This window comes from Melopsittacus undulatus, chromosome 10, assembly GCF_012275295.1.
Source record: "Melopsittacus undulatus isolate bMelUnd1 chromosome 10, bMelUnd1.mat.Z, whole genome shotgun sequence".
Taxonomy (NCBI): domain Eukaryota; kingdom Metazoa; phylum Chordata; class Aves; order Psittaciformes; family Psittaculidae; genus Melopsittacus; species Melopsittacus undulatus.
The window spans coordinates 30,686,608-30,707,463 of NC_047536.1; the positions used below are offsets into that span (position 1 = coordinate 30,686,608).

Sequence of the window (20,856 nt, forward strand, 5' to 3'; positions counted from 1 at the left end):
GGTCTGCTGCCTGCTGTCACCCACAGTCCTGTGGGTCTGTGGGCAGGAACCTGGTGTCCCAGCATGGAGAGGCTGGGAAGCACCTATGGGTCCCTTGTGGGTAATGCTCTGTGTTGATGGTGTGTGCCACAGCATCAGCACCGCAGCTGGGATCCCACCAGTGATGCAGGCTGGTTCAGCTCAGAACAAGCTGGCTCCATTCTGTCCCCACCATGGCAATGCATCCCCACCGGTGCAGTGCAGGAGCTGTCCCTGTCCCTCGGAGCAAGAGGGACACAAAAGATAAGGCTCCTCTTGCAGGAGCAGGCACTGGGGCTTTGCTGGACCATGAGCCCATGTGAGCAGATGGGAATGGCTCCAGCAGCACAGGAGGGGCACCAGATCCCAGAATCGTTGGCCAGAAGAACAATCGGAAGCCCCATGAGCCACACACAGGCATTGCACACGCTCCAAGAACCACCAGCTCCCCTCACAGGGATGCTGAGACCTCCTCTCATACATGAGCTACGCTTTCTTGCTGTGTGTGTGAGGTCTCTTTGTATTTAATTATCAAACTGCAAAGTATTTACATCAACTTTTGGGTTCCAGAGCATCCCCACCCCCCACCCCCCACAAAGCTGGGCCTTTTTATAGGGGATTCTTTCAAAAATTTTATTATTATCCAAAAAAAAAAGCTAAATATTTTACGTAGACACCAAAAAAGGGGGGGGGGGGGGGGGGGATGGGGGAGGGGAGCTGGGGAGAGAGACACAGACCCACATGTTCTCTGCATAGTCGGTTGGAGATCTTACAAAACACTGCTTAAAAAACTGCTGTCAGCAGAGGAGGGTAACTTGTAGGACATTACTGACCCCGGGAAGCCAAAGAGCATCCTCACTTTGGGGCTCCCCTCTGGAGTTCATTGGCTTAAAAAAGGAAGTGGCAAACAATGGTGATGGAGCAGAGGCCCTCGGTCCCTGGAGCCTCTGTGCCTTGCTGGCTGCAGGGATGAGGCTGGAGATGCTGGGTCCCACAGAAGCATGGATGGACACACGGACATGCAGACACACAGCCCCAGCCTCGCACAGCAGGGCTCCTCCAGGGTCACTCTGCTGTCTTTGGCCCCCACACATCTCCTTTGTCAGAGCTTGCCAAAAGCCATGGGGAATTCAACCAGCCCGGGGTGCTCCTTGTGCCAAGGCTGCACTCCTGCTCTGCCGCTTGCTGGGGAGAGGCAGAGAATGAAACCACTGGGTTCAGCCTGCTCCCATCCTGCTGTGCCTGTGCAACACCCCATACGTGCTGCAGACAACCAAAGGCCAATCTGAACACGTGCGTTTGCCTTCTCTCTCCCCAGCTTTTGGGTCAAATCTGGCTTCTGCACATTGGTTTTAAGGGGTTTCTCCCGGTGATGGGGATTTTGTGTCGCTCAGGCAGAGCTATGGCACAGCCACCCCTCGGGACGCGGCTTCTCTGGCAGCGCTGATAGGGATGCAGCAGCCGCCTGTCCCAGGGATGCAAACATGGAAAGACCCAGAACATCTTGATTTGGAGGGTCCCTGCCCAAATGCAGGCACAGCAAACCTGTGAGGAAGTGTGGGGAGAAGAGGCTCCAGGTCCCCAAATGATTAAAAACCAACAATCCATTAAACCGGTGACTGTTCTCCAAGGCAGCAGGATCTCTCCATCCCACTGCAGTCTGTTCAAGCTGATTCAGAAGGTTTTACTCATTAAAAAGGAGCCACCAACCACCCCAATAAGCACTTGCTTCATAAATAAGTGGCTGGCGAGCTTCGGGATCAGTGGTGCGCCTGGGTCCTGCTCTGGTGCAAGTCTGGGAGGTGGTTTTGGTCACCCCCATGCCCATGCTCAGCTCCCACCCGGCTCTCATGGGACACTGGCACTGTAGCAGGGGCTGGGGAGAAGTGGTTTGGGATTTGCTGCCTGCAAGGAGGCTGTGCTGGGGGAAAACCCATCCCACAAGTAATGAGGAGGCAAAGAAAGCCAAAGGACCAAGAGGTAGGTAAAGCTGCTGGCTTCCCTTCCCGAGTCCTTCACACCAGTGTGTGCCATCACTTCCTCCAGTCCCCATCCCACCCCTGGTGCAGGAGAGCATCCAAACAGCCCCCAGCCTGTTTCTGAGCCAGGACACCCAGGACCCAAGAGGTGATGGAGCGAAGCCTTGCGAACCACCATGGTGAAGGGTTTCCAGCTGGGAATAGCCACAGGAGAGGGGAAGAAGCAACACATGCAACGAAGTCAATGGGAGGGTGCAGGGACCACGCGGGGGCTATGTACAAGCAGGTGCTGGACAGAAGAGTGCAGGGGCTGGTGCCACCCCACTGGGGTTCAGCCCCATGGGATGGAGGTGGGGAGGGGGAGGCAAAACAGCATGGTGAGCCACCCACCACTGAAACAGGGCTGAGGCCCTTGGGAACAAGCAGGGGGGAGATGAGGATGCAAATGGCGCAGCACAGCATTCCCCAGGACTCCCCTCCCGGAGGGCAGCCCATGGCTGCGGATGCTCCCACTGCATGGGGACTGCAGCCCAGTGGTTGAGATGTGAGGGGTAGAGGGAAGGCAGCTAAAAACAGATGGGGTGGACAAAAGCATCTGTGAAAGATGAGTATTTCCCCAAAACACTCACACACCCTGAAGAGCCACACGTGCCATGCACCCACGCCTGTGGTGGCACCGGATTTGGTGGCAGGGCCAGCCCAGGGGATGCTGCTGGTGGCAGAGCTGGGGGGGCTGTGGTGAACTTCCCAGGGGCGGCTGGAAGACCAGGAATGCTCAGTGGGATAAAGTGCCGCTGGGGTGACAGGGCTGGGTGAGGGCTCTGCTGGCAACCCCCAGTGCTGCTCCCATATGAAACAGGTCCCTTGGGGGAACAGATGCAGCTGGAAGATGTGAACATGCACCCAGGTGCTCCCATGGGATGATGCTGGTCAATGGAGCCATGAGCAGCCACATTTCGTACTCCCAGTGCCAGAGGGATGCCAGAGGAACAGGGGCCATCAGCGTTCCCCTGCCACCGAACACCAGTGCATGACCCCATCCAAACAAGGTTGTGCCTTCCCCATGGTGAAACATCCCTGTCGGCACCCTCAGGAGAACCAGAGCCAAGGATGGTGGTGCTGGGACGGGTGAAGGGGCAGGGAAATTTGTGCTGATCTAAAAAGGGGGTGCAGGAGATCGGGGCCATGTGTCCGAGGTGGGGTGATGCTGTCCCCCAGTTCCTGCAGGCTCACCCCAGAACTGCTGGGGAGGGAAAAGGTCTCCCAGAAGCCAAGTTCCTCATCAGGATGCTCCGCTCGCCCTCCGAGCCGGCTCTGCCGGCACCCACAGGCTCCTCTCGCCAGCGGGACAGGGCCACTTCGTCAAACACGGGCCAGAAGTCTTAATGAGGACACCCAGAACCTCCCCTGGCCGCATCCGGACACGATGCCCCATCCCACCTCAGGGATGCTCCACAACAATCCAGCCCCTCGCTAGGGAGGCCAGCCCCTGGCACCCCACGGCGAGGATGGCAGCGTCCCTGGTGCCAGGAGGAGCTCCAGGTCTATAGGTTCTCGCCAGGCTGGTACTGAGGCTCTGTCGAGGTGAAGTAGTCCTCCAGGAAAGCCTGCAGGTACTCGAAGGTGGGGCGCTCCTCTGGGTCCTTCCGCCAGCACTGGCACATGAGGTCATGCAGGGACTCGGGGCACTCGGGTGGGCAGGGCATGCGGTACCCCCGCTCTACCTGGTCCAGCACCTCCCGGTTCACCATCCCTGCGTGCGGCCAGAGGAGATAGGGCATTGATTAGAGCCAGGCCAGATCCTGCACCACACCTTTCCTAGAGGGCATCATGCTGGGATGAGCCTTATGGGAAACGCCTGGTGACCCCCAGCCCAACAGTGCTCGTCCCTGCCAGCCCATCACCTTGCTTGGGGATTACAGTGGGACATGGTGGCTGTGACCCTGCTCACCTGGCCCCAGCGGAGCAGGATGTGACCTGGGCAGGAGCAGCTCACCCCAGAGCCCACCATCGCTGCCCAAAGTGCAGGAGGAACTTTGCACCAGTTTGGTCCTCTGCAAAGATGGCTCTGGGGCCACCGAGTGCTGGGGGCAAGTGCTGGGGCACTGCAATGGGGATGGGGCTTCCACCGGCAGCTACCAGCCCTCACCTGGGTATGGCACTCTGCCCTTGGTTGTCAGCTCAGTCAAGAGGATGCCAAAGGACCAGACATCTGACTTGATGGTAAACCTGCCGTACAGAGCAGCTTCGGGGGCTGTCCACTTGATGGGGAACTTGGCACCTGCAGGAGAAGCAGGGTGAGGGGCTGCAACCAGGGCCATGGGGAGCAGAGCCCTGGGGAGCAGAGCCCAGTGCTGGTGCTGGTACCCCTGGGGAGCGCTGGGCACGCACCTTGCCGAGCAGTGTACTCATTGTCCTCGATGAGCCGGGCCAAGCCGAAGTCGGCCACTTTGCACACCAGGTTCTCCCCCACCAGGATGTTGGCTGCCCGCAGGTCCCGGTGGACATAGTTCATCCTCTCCACGTAGGCCATGCCGGATGCGATCTGTGGGGACCAACACATGGGGCACTGAGGCTGGCGGGGTGACACGAGGGTACCTGGGGAGCACCCAGCACTGCCGAAGGAACAGCTCTGCAGCAGGACCCCTCCTTGGGTGTGGGAACAACCGCTTGCTCCGGAAAACCCACATGGATACAGGTTTGCAGCAACAGGAACAGGCAAAGGATGATCCCTGCCTGCAGCCTGCCTCTGGGCTGAGCACCCATTGGGGATGGTGGAAACCACCTCAGGGAGGCTGCAGAGAACCTCACCACCCAACAGCACACAGCCCCAGCAGCCCAGCGAGGTGCTCGGGCAGCCAGTGCCTTTGGAAGAGGATGCAGGAGGCCTGGGGATGCACACACCCACCTGAGCTGCCATATCCACGAGCTGGGGCAGCCGCAGGTACTTGCCCATCTCACCCTTCAGGAAGTCCAGGAGGCTCCCTGCGAGGAAGACCACGGTCACAGCAGCCCGGAGGAGAGGAGGACCTCAGCCTCTCCCGCATCCCTCCTGCGCTCACCCTTGCTCATGTACTCAGTGACAATGTAAATGGGCTCCTCTGAGACCACAGCATAGAGCTGAACCAGCTTCTCGTGCCGGAGCTTCTTCATGACTTGGGCTTCCTGCAGGAAGGCCTCCGGGGACATGGTGCCAGGCTTCAGCGTCTTGATCGCCACCCGGGTGGTGCCGTTCCAGGTCCCTGTGGCACAGGACATGCTGCTCAGGACACGTGTATGGGGCAGGGGGCCCATCCTTCGCCTGCTCCCCCATCCCACTGCAGGCTCTGGGCACTTGGGGAGAGGATGGGGGTGGTGACACAGGGACAGTGGGGTGGGAATGGTCCTTACCCATCCACACCTCTCCGAAGCAGCCCTGTCCCAGCTTGACCTCCAGCCGCAGCGATTCCCGCGGGATTTCCCAGGCATCCTTGGCAAGGCCTTGGGTCTGAGGCTTGGAAGTGGGGCAGACATTGGTGAGACGATGGCACAAGCCGTCGGCGTGTTCTAGCACAGGAGGGGACAACACCAGACTGACACTTGGGCATTTAGGAACATGACATCTTTACCCCACATCTTCCCTATGAAGCACCACAAAGACCCCGTACCCAAACCCTCGCCCTCCTCCCCAAAACCCAACTTTTCACCAGCACCCCCTCACCTGGTTTGGGGTCCCCCAACCCCATACTGGCTTCCCAGCAGCACCCATCCTGCAGTGAGGGCAGGCACAGCACCCAGGGTGTCCCCCAGACCCCATGGGGACCCCAAGTGACTACCCACTGGAGTAATAGGCCACGAGCTGCTGCAGGCTGTTGAACTGGGTGCGGGAGGTGATGTAGAAGCCGCCACTGTCCAGCTTGCGGATCTTGTAGTGCTTCACATTGAGCCCCTTGGCGTTGTCAAAGTCGGAGACAGAGAGGCAATAGGCACCTGTGGGCAGGACCAAGGGGCTGGGGGGGATGCACTGCAGACAGGTGCCCCCCATGGGGTCCCACCAGGGGGTGGGTGCAGGGAGCAGGACCAAGCATGGAGGCTGCTGCTTCCCCCTGAAAGCTGAGGATGGGGAGCGGCTCCTCATGCCAGGGAGGGGTGGCACATACCCTGGTTACAGCCACACTGTGTAATCATGACCTTCCCCCTGCACAGCAGCTCTGCCAAACCTTGCCCCCAGCCAGGCTGGCACAGAGACGAGGGTCTCCTGGAGACCCCCTGCTGCGGAAGGAGGTGGCTGTTGGGTCAGTCATTTGGGCACAGGTGATCCCCACTGCTCCCCCAGCATCCCCATCACCCATGCTAACAAGAGGCTCCTTCCAGCCCCCTCAGGTCCCTCTCCGCAGTGCACAGCACCATGGATGCTTCCTCCACAAGGAATGCTGCTCCTGGCTGGGATCCACTCCCTGAGGAGCCAGCACACAGGGATGGAGCGTGTCCCCCACGCTGGCACCAAGGAAGAGACCCCACTGGGTTTGGGGGGACCCAGCAGGAGGCTGAGCAGCTCCCATGGCACAGAGATGAACATGGCTCTGATAGCAATAAGGGGACACGGAAGCAGGGGACAGGACCAGGCTGGGGGGAGCTGCTGACCCAAAACCCCAACATCTCAGAGCAGAGCCAAGGGGCCAAGGGACCCAACTCCCTCCTCCACAAACCCCACCATGGGCATCACTTTGGCAGCTTGTCCCTCCTCTGGCCACAGGAGAGCAACACTGCACTCCACAAGTAATGGAAAGGAAGATTTATGTGCTGCTCGAATGAGCTGTTTCCACCAGGATAAACTAAACAGTGGCAAGCTCAAGGCATCAAAACAGAAAGGAACATCAAGGAGCTTTTCCCAAAGGTGCCTTTTGGAGGCAAACTAAACCACATCTGCAGGTAAGAAACAGCATCCTCAGGCAGCAGAACCATGAAGAACACAACTTGTACTTTTGGGGACCAGAAAACAGCGATGAAGAATCATTAGACTTGAAAGAAGGACCCAAAGATTCAGCAATACCTCTGCCTGGCTGCCCAGGAAGCACATACCCAAGATTTTGCCACTGGGGACTATGAAAAAACCAAACCCACCTCCTTGGGGGTGTAAATACCACCTCCCAAACCCCAAAATCAAACAAACACCACCACAAAACCCTACCAAAGCACAGGAAAAAGAGCATCCTGCCTGCTGGTCCTGTCTACAAGGTTCAGCTCTTTCCTCCTTCTCCCTCTCCGTGCACTTCAGACCTGGACTATGCAGTGACCGAGGGGAGCGGGGTCTCTGTGTGGAGCCCCCATCCCCAGCAGAGGGGTTCCCTGACCTGGTCCTCCCCATCCCCGCTCACCTTTTGTGGTCTCGCTCTCCCGCACCAGGAAGGTCCCTCGCGGGTTTTCGGGGTTCAGCAGCAGCCGCTCAGACTCGCGGCGTGTGATCTTCCCAAAGTACCACCTGTGAGAGCAAGGCAAGGGCTCAGCCCCGGCATCCCCCTCCTGCCCAACAGCAGGCTCAGCCCTGGCCTCCCCACTGCACACTGCAGAGACCACAGGCTGTGTCTCTGGGCTCGGGCTATGGGTACCGTGGTGTACCGTGGGGGTACCCTACTGGGGTGCACCATGCCCACACACAGCATCAACCAAGGAACAACCGGCACCGCACAGCATGGAATGACTGAACTCCAAAAGCCTCCCCAAAGGAGGGGCTCCAGGGACCCCTGAAGCCCCTCAAGCTCTTGCTGGGGGTGGCATGCTGCTGCTTGGGGATGGGTGAGGGTGCTGAGGCGCTGGCACAGGGTGCCCAGAGAAGCTGTGGCTGCCCCATCCCTGGCAGTGCTCAAGGCCAGGTTGGACACAGGGCTTGGAGCAGCTGCTCCAGTGGAAGGGGTCCCTGCCCGTGGCAGGGGTTGGAACTGGAGGAGCTTTAAGGTCCCTTCCAACCCAAAGCATTCTGTGACCCTATGACACAGGTGTCACCTGCTCTGGGACTTACAGCCCCTGCCTGCCCTCCCTGTGTGACAGTCACCTCTGTGCCCAGCCTGACTTCCACAGGCAGCATCCTCCCACACAGATGTGTGTCCATGCAGAAGAATAAAAACCAGACCAAAAGCATAACAGGTCCACCATGGCCCCTGACATACCACTGCTCATCCCTCCACCGCACAAGCTCACAGCACCTCTCTGCTATGGGCCTTAAAGAAAGGCTGGAAATCATTCAAGGGGGTTGCAAATCCAAAGCAGGTAAAAACAACACGAAGGAAGAACCCAGGAGAGGGGCAGGGGCAGGAGGAGTGCTCAGGGTGCATTTGCTATCGCTTGTCTTTAAACTGTCTAAAAGATGGCAATTACTCTTCAGCCTGGATGGAGTCTGAGGGCGCGACATAGTTACTGGGGATGTAGCCCGTCTGTCCTGTAGTGAGGGAATGAGCCAGCCACCAGTCACCTTCCCTGCAAGAGAACCAAAACACACTCAGTGTGAAGCCAGGAGCCACCCTGGCCAGCCCCACAGCCCCCAGACCCTGGCCAGGAAAGCTCCTCCTGCCAGCCCCTGCCTGTGGCTCCATGTGGACAAGATCTTGGTACTGGGGCCACCCATCCACATATGGGATGCTTTAAACTTAAATCGGGCAGTCAGAGCCAAAATACCTCTGGAGCCATCTGAATGCCATAATGCCATCAGGGTCTGGCTGGAGGTTAAGAAGCATTGGGGATCCAAGGCAGCAACAGGCAAGGGGAGGACGGGGCAATGGGAAAAAGCAACAGAATGATGGCAGTAGTTAAATAAAGCACCAGGAAACGCCAAGTTTGTTAAACACAGGCTGCAGAAAAGCAAGAGATGTGGCAGAGGTTTGGGCAGGCAGGTGAGACCTGCCCTGCAGTGATGCCCAGTTCAGATGCAGTGAGCTCCATCCAGCTCAGGTACCTAGGGACAGGCTCCCTGCATGGGTGCAGCCCCCAACCACGATCCGCACTTGCACAGCCGTGAGTGCAGCTCACACAGAGCCATGCACTCCAGTGTGCTTGTCCTGAGCACAGCTCTGCCCTGCAGGAGCCTCTCTGCCATCCCCAACAGCCAGGGCTGACCCATCCTCCCTCCTGCCCCAGGCACAACAGCCCCAAGCAGGTCCCCAGGAGCTCGAAGGGTGCAGGAGCCTTCTCACTGCTCTGCCCTCCTCACTGCAGGTTCCTGCACAGGACAGGGCAGGAAAGGACAATAAATAGAGAACAAGAGGACAGCAGGAGGTGGCTTCCCCTTCCCCACAGCCAGCGGAGCTTCCTCCCACCACCTGCATCTGCTCACCCATCAAAGACAGAGTCAATTTATCCTGACCAGGAGGGAGACGAGGCTACAGGAAAACTGAATTCATGGGAACAGCACCACAAGGATGCAAGGACTTGGCAGGACAATGTCCACAAACACTCCACAGAAAAGCCGTAATAACCTCTATCACCACTAAAACACTCAGCAAATCCCACATCCAGACCTATACCCAACCCTGCACATGTGTAAAAGTCTGTCCTTGCTCCAGACACACCAGCAGCTTGTGACTTTTGCTTGTCCCAGCTAAACCAGTGATGCTTCGGGGTGGATGGGAGGCGCTGGACACAGCCCCCAGCTCCCTGTGATGGTGTCAAGGGAGGGAAAGCAGGAACCCTCTGGGCATCACCTCCTATCCAGAGACCTGGGCTCTGTGGCCATCCCACAGCCCCCCCCCAGCCTGCAGTAGCCCCAGGTGGTGTTTTAGCTTCTTCCAGCCCTCAGGTAGTTTGGGCTCCCCAGCCAGAGCTGCTGCCCCAGCCACCTTTCCTGAGGTGGGTCCAAAGGGGACAGGAGGCTGCTCACGCTCCTTTCCCACGGGACCAGAGAGAACAGCTTTTGCCTTGTGGCTTTATTACAGCTCAGGCTGCAGGGCCGCAGGCTGGGAATTCAGCAAACACAAACGATTCCAAAAATGTCTCAGAGGGGAAAAAAATAAACAATCATCATCATCATCATCAAAACAAAGCATTTCGACAATTCCCTGCACAATCTTACCCAAAATACCCCACCACATCCCTGCTGGCTGCCAGCTGGCTAGGAGGAGACCTCCTTCCGTTGGAAATGGTACCATGAGAGCCCTTCTGCCTGGGGGCGTGTATGGATTCAGCCCATCCAGGAGGCTGAGTGAGGGTCACTGCACACAGCCTGAGCTCTGCTTGATTGCTGCAGTGACACAGAGGCTTCTCCTCTTCCTCTGCACAACCCCAGCCCTGTCAGAGCATCCAAAACCTGCAGCCTCCCTGCAAAGCTGCTGGTGGCCTGTCATGGCCATGGGCTCCTGCAGCCCTTCCCAGGCTGACCCCAAGCACTCTCTGACACCCCCAGGGCACTCACTGTGCCCTGCCATGGAGCCCAGAGGAAGGGGACATCCATCCCATGCCTGCCTTTTGCTGTCCCCAAAGCGCAGCAGCAGGAGCAGCTCCCGGACCATCCACAGGCATTCAGTGAGAGGAGACATTCACCCCTCTGAGCACTGCAGTAACTGCACAGCTTCCTGCACCTCCTGTGAACATCCCACCCGGCACAGCCATAGCAGACACCAGGAAGGTCAGCAACCAGATCTGCACTTCCACTGATGGGCTGCATTGCCAAAGAGAGCCTTTTTGCTCCCCAGAACCCATCACACCCTGACCCTTCCCTCTGACCGAGCCTTTGAGAAACAGTAGCAGAGAAAAAAAGATGGAAACCCTGTAAGTGGTATAAGGCATAAAGAAAAACCACTCCTAAATGGGCCCAATGTGGATCCCCAGAGTGGGCAGAGCTCACTTTGTAACAGCTCAAACCAGAACCCAAGCCTGGGGCTAACACACTGCTGAGGCTGTGAAAGCAAGACACACCAAACCCCCCAGATCCAGGCTCTTCTTGAAGTGTTGAAGCCCTGCACATCCTGGACTTCATGGATTAAATGAATCACCATTAATAAACAGCATTGGAACAAGGAGAACAAGGATCAGATTGAAAACATGTTTGTGCAACACTGCCCAACCATTGCAGCAGAAATATCACCCCGGGATGTTCCCTCGTCTTTCCACCCTTTGACCATGCAGAGCTGTTTTGGGTGCCCAGGTTGGAAGGAAGCAGCAGAGGGGCCAGCAGGAGCTGCACATCCCATAGACCTGACACTGGCTCCTCCTGCCAGGCTCCAGACTGTGTATGCCATGTGTCAGGACTGAGCACACATGGGTTTAATACAAGATCAGGTTTGGAGCATCTTCCAGCCCTGCTCTACGAAGCAAGTGATGGGTGTGCTGCTACAACCAGGATGGAGAGCAAACAAACGGGAGCCAGGACCCTAAGGAAGTGCTTGAGTCCCCTGAGCCACTGACAAAAAATCAAAGGAACATTTTAAAATGCAAAAATAAAAGCAAAAAAGGCCAGGAAGGAGCAGAGAGCCAACTGGAACAGGACTGCAGTGTGGTGCCAGGCACAGACAAGGAAAGCAGGCCGGGTTCAGAGCTCCTGGACACAGTGCTGGATACAGCAGCTCCCTGGCACAGGAAGGGGCTCCCTGCTCTCCCCTGGTCACTCAGGGGCTCAAACCCAACCGACCACAAAACCATTGGGCAACCATCTCCTCCCAGCCCCGCTCCACCCAACCTTGCCCTATGGGCAGCAGAAGGGCTTTTGGCATTTAAGATTGCTAACAATAATAACAGTAATAATCTGCAATACACACCTGACATCCACTTTTCTCCTGAACGACAGCATGGCACAGAGGAGAGAAAAGAGAGTCAAGAGAGAGGCTGAGATCAGAGACACCGTGCAAGCACAGGGGAAAGCACCCACAAAGCTGAGAAGTGTCCAAGCAAAGGAGAGGGAGCTGAGCGCTGATGGGGACAGGGGACCCATGGGGACATGGCTCTGCATTGGAGGGCATGGACTGGCCAGCAAGCAGAGGAGGGGGCTTGGTGACAAGGCTGCAAGGCAACAGTGACCAGCAGCAGGGCTGGGAGGACATGGGAGCAGGTGATTGATCACCTCCAGCACCGGCATCCTTGGACAAGTCACTGCATCCGAGCAAGTTCTGGCACATCCCTGTTTGAGCACCCATCCCTGGGGAGGGCTGGGGCCGGGCTCGGGGCTCCGCAGCAGGGAGGAAGGTGGCAGCGCATCCATGCGGGCTGGGATGCAGGGACAGGGACACTCACGTGTTGTTGACGATCTGCAGGCGCTCTCCCTTCTTGAAGGACAAATCCGTTTCGGTCCGGGACTCATAGTCATAGAGGGCCACGAAGGTGGTGACTCCACCTGTGACACAGAGCACTCAGGATGGGCTCAGCCACCGGACCCTCCTCTCCCACCAGCCAGTAAGACACAGACCTGCTCCCCCTCCCACCTGAAAGCAGGAGACCCCATCATCATCATGAGAAGAAGCTGGAACCAAACCCACAAAGACCCAACCAAGACCCCCCCCATGGTGCCCAGCCCACACCAACCCGCCAGCGCCCCGGCACGCTGCGGCGACGTGACCGTGTCGGAGGTGTTGAAGCCTCCAAAGAGCTTGGACTCGGCAGCCATGGTCCCGAAGGAGCGGCTGGGGGTGCGATGGGCATCGGGAGCAGCTGCCTTGCTGGGGGTCTGTGAAGCTGGGTAGCCCCCATGGTGGGTGTTGTCGGTGGGCTCCAGGCTGCGCCGGCGCTGGCTGGGGTCTTTGGGCTTGCTCTTGCTGCTCCCCATGGTTCCAGGCTGGAGACAGACATGCAGAAGACTATTATTATTATTATTATTATTACTATTATTATTATTATCATTATTATTACAAAGAAGTTGCTTCCCAGGACTTGTGTGACAGACACTTGCCCACTAGGAAACAAAACAACCTCTGGAGTCTGTTCAAGCACCAGCTGCCAGGCAGTCTGGCCATCCTGCCCTTGCCCTGGGATAGCATCGCTCCTCATTAACACCAAGCCACCTCCTGCATGACCACAGCAGCCAGGAAAACACAGGGAGTGGAGAAGGAAGCATGCTTAACTGTGGGAGTGAGGAGCGAGGATGGTGAGTGTGGAGCATGGACTGGTGCTTGGGAGCATGGCTCCCCCAGGGCCAGGTACCCGCCATGGGATGCAACTCAGCATCCCATAGAGCCACCCTTCCTCCTACACAAGGGCTTCTACCACGGCACAGACAGGAGAAGACAAAACCCGGGCAATATTAATGAGTTTGGACTACTCCAACTGCAGATATTTGGAGGACCCATAACTGCATCACTCTGCTTGCTCAGGATGGGGATTTAAATGCTGAGGATGTCCCTGTGAAGTCCAAACCGTGAAAGAAATGGGATAAAAGTTGAAATCAGGAGCAGTTTCAGGCAGTTAGCAGCTGGGATCTTGTCTTTATATATAGACACGCCTTCCTTTCCACTCAAGATCATGCTCTATAAATACCTTCAAGGTAATGATATAAATGAAGGAAGGGAATTATTTGCAGTCTCCAAAGACAGCAGGATACACAGCAGTGTCCTGAAGCTATGGAAGGAAATATTTACGCTACATCACGCATGGCAGGAGGGAAAAGGGAGGTGGAGACAACCAAGGAGGAAAATATCTCCGATAAGAACAAACAAGCAGGGAAGGAATGGAGGAGGCAGCTGTTGCCCACGGGGTGCAGACCTGGATGCAGGCACCCGTGAGCCTTTGCCAGGGGCTCAGCCTCACCCAACAGATGGTTTTCCTAAGCCAGCTTTTGACAGAGGCTTGGGCTGAGCCCCCATGAGTGGGGCCAGGGCCACGCGGCAGCTCCAGCAGCCTCCCAGCATCAGTGGGGCAAAGCCCTTCAGTTCCTGCCATGGGGAAGCTTAGGGGTGCCAGGCACAAGCTCTGCTCCCCTCCCAGCTCCCCTCCCCATGGTGAGGGCTTTGCCTGGCAATCAGGGCTTACACCCCAAAGAACCCAACTTCCATGTGCTGTTTTCCAGCTCCCAAATTGCACAGGGGACCAGCAGCATTGCCTGTCCCACTTCCACACAGGTTTGCCTCACCTGCAACCACACTGGTGGTTGGGATCAGACCTTGCCAGGGTTTGGGAATCAGAACAAAGTGATTTTTTGGGCTGGGTATGGCTACAGCAGCCACTCCAACAGGGAGTGAAGTTGTCCTTCCTCTTACGCAAGCAGGCAACAAGGAGGGACCAATGCCTCTATCTGCCATGGGACATGGCCCACACATATCTGTGCTGGGCTCTGGGGACCTCAGAGCAAAGGGAAGGTCAAATATAAGCTTTATGCTTGCAAATCATCACTGCCGGCAATCCAGAGACAGATCCCATGGCAAAGAGGAAGAATCTGTCCCATAAATAAACATGCTTTTAAAAGCCTGGTGCAGAAGATGCTAAAGCAGAACTGCAGGAGGAAAGCAGGACCTTAGAAACAAAGAGAAAAAGCCCCCATTGGTAAGGAAAGCGATCTCACCATGGGATCCTCCCCATGCCTTTGCTCACCTCCACCCTGGGCTCCGGTACCCACTGGTGCTCCCGGGATGTGTAGGGAGGAAAGTGGGACACGGCTCGGCTGTGACCGTGCAGCTTGTGACTGCCCATGCGACCGTGAGCAAAGGGCAGAAGTGCTCAGAGTTTCCCCTGGAAGCAGCACTTCCCCAGGCAGGAAAACACCCAACCCGGGCAGCGGATTTAGCAGCACTTGTGGGACATGAGCATCCCCTGAGCGCACCCCACGGGGCTGCCAGCCTAGGCCAGCGACTGATTTACCAGCGTCATGAGACACATCAAGAGTATAAAATAGTCATTACAAGAGATTAGCCGGGAGCAGAGCACAGGAAAGGGAGAGTGGATCCCCCAGGCACTTCCCCAATGTCCCCAGAGCAATGGGGGTCCTCCCTACACACCCATTAGCCTGCAGGCATAGAACGTGCATCCTTCAGGCATGTCCTGGTGAGGGACATCACAGCCGGTGAGTTCATCCCTCCTTGCACAGTGGCTTTGGGGAGGGAGAGATCTCCATACACAGGACAAGCTCCCAGCTCGTGCCTGGGTGCTGATCACCCTTTGCAAGGGCTTTGCTGGGTCTGTGATCGTCACCAAATCCAGCCCTTGAGGCTTTGGCTGCAGGATGGGAGATGAGGAGGAGGCACAAGCCCATGGTCCTCTGGGGAAGGGGCTACAGAGCAGTGATCCCTGCTCTGAGCTCTCCTGCTCCTCAACACCTGCAAGCACTTGCTTCAGTTTGGCTACTGCACAACATAGGCTGGCAACCACAAAACACGCTCAGAGGCACTGGTAGCCTCGTACTATCCCCGCTCCGAGTCCCAGGGAACTCAGCCAATGTGACCATGTAGCTTTAGTCCTGCGGCTGCCCCGGGGAGAACATTCCCAGCCTTCACCCAGGGAACAGTGGGGGCCCCAGAAAACCCCTGCAGCCCCCACATCCCTGCGCTGGCAGCCAGCGAGGAAAGGGTGTGAATTCCTCCTGGAGGACTCAGGGGGTTGTGCAAGAGCCTGGCAGAGGTGTTATCAAAGACAGCAGGAATGTGCTGTGCAGTCAGATCCCTGGGGGCACCAGGGAGAGACCCTCTGCCTCCAGCAGAGCTGGCAATGAGACCCCCAGAGCCAAGGGGCAGAGAAGTGAATGAACCCATTGGCTGGTGTGGCAGCTCCCTGCACACCCCAGCAGCGTTGCTAGGAGCTGTGGGACTGCAGAAGATACCGACCACCAGCGGCTCCACTGTATTTAGGTCTAATGTAGGGTATTTCAATGTGTAACAGGCTGCAGGCATGCTCAGAGCTGCCTGCACCCCGCCAGGGCAGCCCAGCCCATGCCTGGTGGGATATTTTCCTGTTCCAATGCTTTCCACAGCCAACAGTGCTGGGACGGGGGGCTCAGCATCGCTCCCATCCCTGCCGGTGCCTCGGCTTGCAGCAGGGCTTCCCCTCGCAAGGCTTGTGTGGAGACAGGCTGGAGCTCAGCCAGCATTCCCGGTGCTCGCCTCTGACTGATGCGAGGTGGCGGAGGGAGCAGCGTTCCTGCGGCGGGGATTAGCACCCCGGGCACGTCGCAGCCTGCAGGAACTCCCCTGCTTTCCGCTCCGGGGGTCAGCGCCAGCGGCAAAGCGCAAACCACAGCGGTGCTGAGCTGTGGGGCCTCAGCTCTGTCCCCCGCGCTGTGGGGAGCTCCGAGGGACGGGAAGGACCAAGGGAGGGTTGTGCCACCCAGCACCCGAAGGGACCGTTGCCGAGCACCCGGTATCGCAGACCGGAGACCCCCGCAGAGGCTGGGGAGGGTTTCCCGTGTCCGAGGTGGGCTCATTCAGCAAAGCAGCCCGGTCCCCCCCGTCCCGGGCCGTCGGAGGCTCCTTACCAGCGCTTCCCGGCTCCAGCCTCGCCGCGGGGTGGGGAGGGGCCGCCGGCAAAGTCAGCTCCGCTCCCGCTGCAGCCTGCGAGACAGAGGGGACGTCAGCGCCCGCAGCACCCGCAGCACCCGCCGCCCTCTCCCCCCGCGCCACGGTCTGGCGCCCAGGGCTCCCGCTGCCTTCCTCCTCCTCCTCCTCCTCCTCCATCGCTCCATCGCGGGGCCGGCAGCTCGCACCAGCGCGCTCTGATCTCTCATGTGTGAAGAGGGACAATTCTCTGCTCCACTTCATCAAACCCACCCGGGAATGGGAGAGGAGGCGGCTGGAGCCACTCCGAGTGATGCCCTGGGGGTGAGAGGGGAGCGCGAGGCACTTCTGGCCCACCCAGGGGGTTTCGGGGGGGAAGTGAAGCCAGCTCCTCGGGACACACCAGCATTCCCAGCCCTGGCTCTCCGGAAAGCCGGGACCGGTGGCAGAGAGGGTCAGCCACCAACTGGGGACTTTGTTCCCAGGGATGAGAGTCACCTTCTCCATCCCCAAGAACACACAGATGCTACAGCAGGAACCATGCAGCTCACGCCCTGACTCAGCCAGAAAAGCACGTTTTAACCAATTCTGTCAAAAATGACAGGTTTGTGCCACATAAGGACATGATGTGGACTGCTTCACAGCAGCAGTGGCTCGGGGCAGACATTCAGGTAGAAAGCAGAGCAGGGAAGTGCCAGGGTTGTCACTCACCTGGCCCTGCCATCCCTTCCCAGCCCCCAGATCCTGCAGGAACTGTCCTTTCTCCCTGCTGTTCTACCAACAGCAAGATCTCCCCAGCCAGCCGGGCTCACCCAGTGTTGGGCAGGGACTTCAGCTTGCCTGGCACAAGGGGATCCAGCGCTTGTGGCACCCCCAGCTTCACATCACTGAGCAGCATCCCACAGGCTCCTGTCCCAGCTGGAGCCCAGGTTTCACATCTCACCCAGGGGGAACATCCCAGACAGCTGGGGACAGGGCAGACAGGTTTTTGCTGCCCTGCCATCTAACCCTGCTGGGAGCAAGCCTGGAAGCAAGAGCAGCAGCAGCCTCCTGCCTTCATGCAAGGGCCATCAACCTTGAAGGCGTAGCAAGGAGAGGACTCATACAGAGATAGCAGCAAAGGAGGAGCTGCTGCTCCCTCAGCACTGAGCTGCCATCGCTGCCTCCCCTGCCCCAGCCCAACCTGCTCAGCCTGTGTATTACCCAGATCACAGCACACAGCCCCACAGCACACTGTTATTATGGTGCAAACACTGGGAGTGATGGTGGAAACCACCAAGCAAACCTCGGTGGGGTCAGCATCATGCCAGGCAGCCCCCTCATCGCTCTCGCTGGGTGGGTGCTTGGGGGGGTGTGTGTCACACAGAGGATGTGCCACACCACAGGTTTATTTCGATGAGCTCCCCCTGCCTCCTGCTGATAAGTTTTGTCACTATTTTTGGTGCATTTGATGAGGATAATGAGCAGCAGCTGATTGACAGCTCTGTGAGACTTTGTATGCTTCGTAATTTGTACTTGACTAATATTCAGTGGCAATAATTGCACAGCAGGGTGGGAGGTGGGGGGGGGAAGCTGCAGTCTCAACTCTGGGCTGCAGCACATACAAATAAGGCTGTGTTGCCTGCACACGTGGTGCCCGTGTCCGTCACCCCTGCACGCTGTGCCACTAGGCTCCTGAGCCCATGTTTAGATAAAATAGGACCAAAATAAGCCATCAGGCAAACCCAAATATGCCACAAATATGCCCAAATATGTTGGGCTGGTGGGTGCAAGGTCCTCCGAAGGGAAAGGAACATGTCCCACTATGGCTACAGGGTGGATGGATGCACTTGGTGCTGAATGGAAGCATGAGGGATGCAAGTGCAGCCATGGTATTTAGTGGCTGAAAGTGGCAGAGCAGCCTGCCAGCACTGTCATCCCCACCTCTGCTGCTGCCTTCTGCACCGCACCCAGAGTCTTCCAGGCCTCCCATTCCCATGGGATGAGGTGCAGCCAGAGGGGAGGGTGCCAGGGCTGAGCCTGCAGCAAGGAGAGCTGCACTGAGAGGCCACCACCGCCCTCCCCTCTCAAAAGCAATTAAAAATGAAGCACACTCGGCTGCACAACTCAGCTCTGATCAGAGCACAGCACACGAGACAGCGGCATCCCTGCCAGGCACTGGGAACGCCGCCTGACCTGCCCAGCATCCCCCTCCTCCAGCACCCGTGTCCCCACGGCTTGTACCCCCCACGTTAACTCCACGGTGGGATGCAGGAAAAGGCTCGATCCTCTGCCCTACCTCCCCACAGCGAGGGGAACCGGCTGCTCTCTGGGCAGTCCTGCTCTGGCTGTTTCCCACTGCACCTGGATGGGATCGCTCAAGGATACTGGCCATGGTAACGCCAGGCTGATAGTGGGGCTGGCGGCGGAGGGGGAAGCGATCTTATCTTCTTTTCAAAGACACTAACAAAAGACACTGATTGGGAGCAGACACAACACAGCAGCGAGACAGGAGCAGAAACCTTGGGAAGGGCTGCGGCAGACTGGGGCCCAGCACCAGACACTGAGCCCTAGGGAGGGAGATGGCTCTGGCAAAACAGGCTCCGTCCTTGGGGCTGCAAAGAAAGCGGCGGGTGCTGAGCAGGGGTGCTGGGGGAGAGGGGGGCGAGGGGCTGGAGGAACCCGTGTTCACCCGCTGCTGGTGGGAGCCGAGGCTTGCAAAGCCCCAGCGAGATTAATAACATGAAGTGTCTCGCAGCAGACTGAAAAATGAAGCATGCAGGATGGCAGTGAGACAAAGCAGCCTCGCAGCACCCAGCCCACAGGCACCGACCATGGGAAGGAGCAGAGAGCGGCAATGCCCATCCTACCCTGACAAGCTCCATGTCCCTGTGCACACATCCAACCCCCTCCCAGAAAGAGCAGCGTCCAGCCAGGACATGTCCATGCAGGACAAACAGAAGCCATCTACAAGGTGTGCCTCTAACAGCAGAGATGTGGGGTTAGAGGCAGGCAGCCAAGAGCCAAAATGCACTTCGCTGTCCCCTGTGTCCCCCAGCACAGGCAGCAGAAGGTGGCAGTGATGCCCCTGCACCCAGACAGTGGGTCAGCACCATGCCAGGGGTGGTGAATTGCTGCCATAACCACAGTGAGGTGGTACCTGAACAGTCAAGACCACCCTGTCCCCCTCCTCACATCACCCCCTGCTCCCTCCCCACATTTTGGTAGGAGACAGCCCCAGACATGCTTATACAGCAGCTTCCCCCTTGGTCCCAGGGGATGCTAATGAAGTTTTGCCTTTTCCCACGGCAAACACCATGGCTGGGGCACTGGCTCGGCCACCCGAATACAGCAGGTCACCGTGTCCCCTATGGAAAAAGCAATTCCTGTCCCATGCTCTTGGGCTTTTCTTGAAGGGAAACACAGGGGCACATCTCTACCAGCCCCACTGCAGTGGGGCACCACTGCACCACCTGAGTCCCAGGTGCTGGTGGGAAAGGGGGAGCTGCTCCTCCAGCCCCATAAACCAGGGTTTGATGCTGCAGATCCTCTCCCTGCCTGGTTGCCACAGCGAGGGCACACCTGGATCCTGCCTCCAGCCCCTTTCCTCCACAGGGACACTCATTTCTCACCTGCACTGACTCTTAAAACAGAAGGAGATGCAGAGATGCTCAATTCATCTCTCAGCTTCAATTTGGGGACTGGGAAAGCCGCAGGCAGGTGCCCCCACTTTGCCCAATGACCGCATGTCAAAAGCACCTGGGTTAAGGCATCCCAGCTCATGGAAAACTCCCAGAGGAAAGGAATCGCTGGTGGAGGCCGGCAGCACGGCTGCTGCATGGGGCCCAGTGACACTCCCCACATCTGCAAGTCCCAGCCCCTCCCATTGACCCTGTCAACTCCTGTTAAATTTAAAACCATCTTAATTAAAGCTCCACAGCCCAAGTAGCTGGGGCCACTGGGTCACGAGAGGGGAAAGTATCATTAAGTCAACCATCCAAATTCACCCCCTTAAGCACGGGGGAGAGTCATGGTCAGGAGGGATGCAAAATGCCTCTGAAAAGACATGTCAAAACAGGGAGCTTCAGACACCAAACCAAGCCCCTGAGAAGCACAAAAGCAGGTCCTGGATGTTCATCTGGCCAAGACACTGGGAACCATCAAACACAAACAAAGCTGTTTTCTCCCCCAAGGGATGGGAGGAGGGAAGGTGGCCATTGCCCTGTCACATCCCCATCACTGCACTGCAGCACCTGGGGACCAACAGGGCTACAACTTCAATCCCTTGGCATGTGGATGCAGGCAGCCTGGGCTGAGCCACCACAGGGCTCACCCGCAGCCCTGGCACTGCACCCAGAGCTGTGCTGTGGGGCTCACCTTACTGCATGGGGAGCCCCTGTGGGACACGGGAGCGTGGGCAGCCCCATCGCCCCTTCCCTCCCCTGTGCAGCAATAAAGCCACCCCAAAAATCCGGGTACTGACAGCTCTGCCAGCCCTGAGCCTGGAT

The 20,856-nt window shown here is 57.8% G+C and overlaps 1 protein-coding gene across 6 annotated transcripts in view; it reads right to left on the reverse strand.

Annotated features, from left to right (window-relative positions):
* Positions 1-724: 724 nt before the first annotated feature.
* SRC (SRC proto-oncogene, non-receptor tyrosine kinase) overlaps positions 725-20,856 on the reverse strand; it is a 28,644-nt gene continuing 8,512 nt past the window's right edge. For 2 of the 6 annotated variants that reach the window (XM_034066641.1, XM_034066642.1), the window contains exons 2-14: positions 16,351-16,426; positions 12,480-12,729; positions 12,192-12,291; positions 11,720-11,737; positions 8,352-8,450; positions 7,355-7,458; positions 5,817-5,966; positions 5,388-5,543; positions 5,060-5,239; positions 4,906-4,982; positions 4,389-4,542; positions 4,147-4,278; positions 725-3,750 (exon numbers count right to left, since the gene is read on the reverse strand). In XM_034066641.1, the coding sequence (XP_033922532.1) occupies positions 3,542-3,750; positions 4,147-4,278; positions 4,389-4,542; positions 4,906-4,982; positions 5,060-5,239; positions 5,388-5,543; positions 5,817-5,966; positions 7,355-7,458; positions 8,352-8,450; positions 11,720-11,737; positions 12,192-12,291; positions 12,480-12,720 (1,620 nt within the window). In that variant the 5' untranslated portion in view covers positions 12,721-12,729; positions 16,351-16,426 and the 3' untranslated portion in view covers positions 725-3,541. The remainder of the gene's footprint in view (positions 3,751-4,146; positions 4,279-4,388; positions 4,543-4,905; positions 4,983-5,059; positions 5,240-5,387; positions 5,544-5,816; positions 5,967-7,354; positions 7,459-8,351; positions 8,451-11,719; positions 11,738-12,191; positions 12,292-12,479; positions 12,730-16,350; positions 16,427-20,856) is intronic. The other 4 variants (XM_034066644.1, XM_034066643.1, XM_034066645.1 and 1 more) reach the window with 3 other exon arrangements.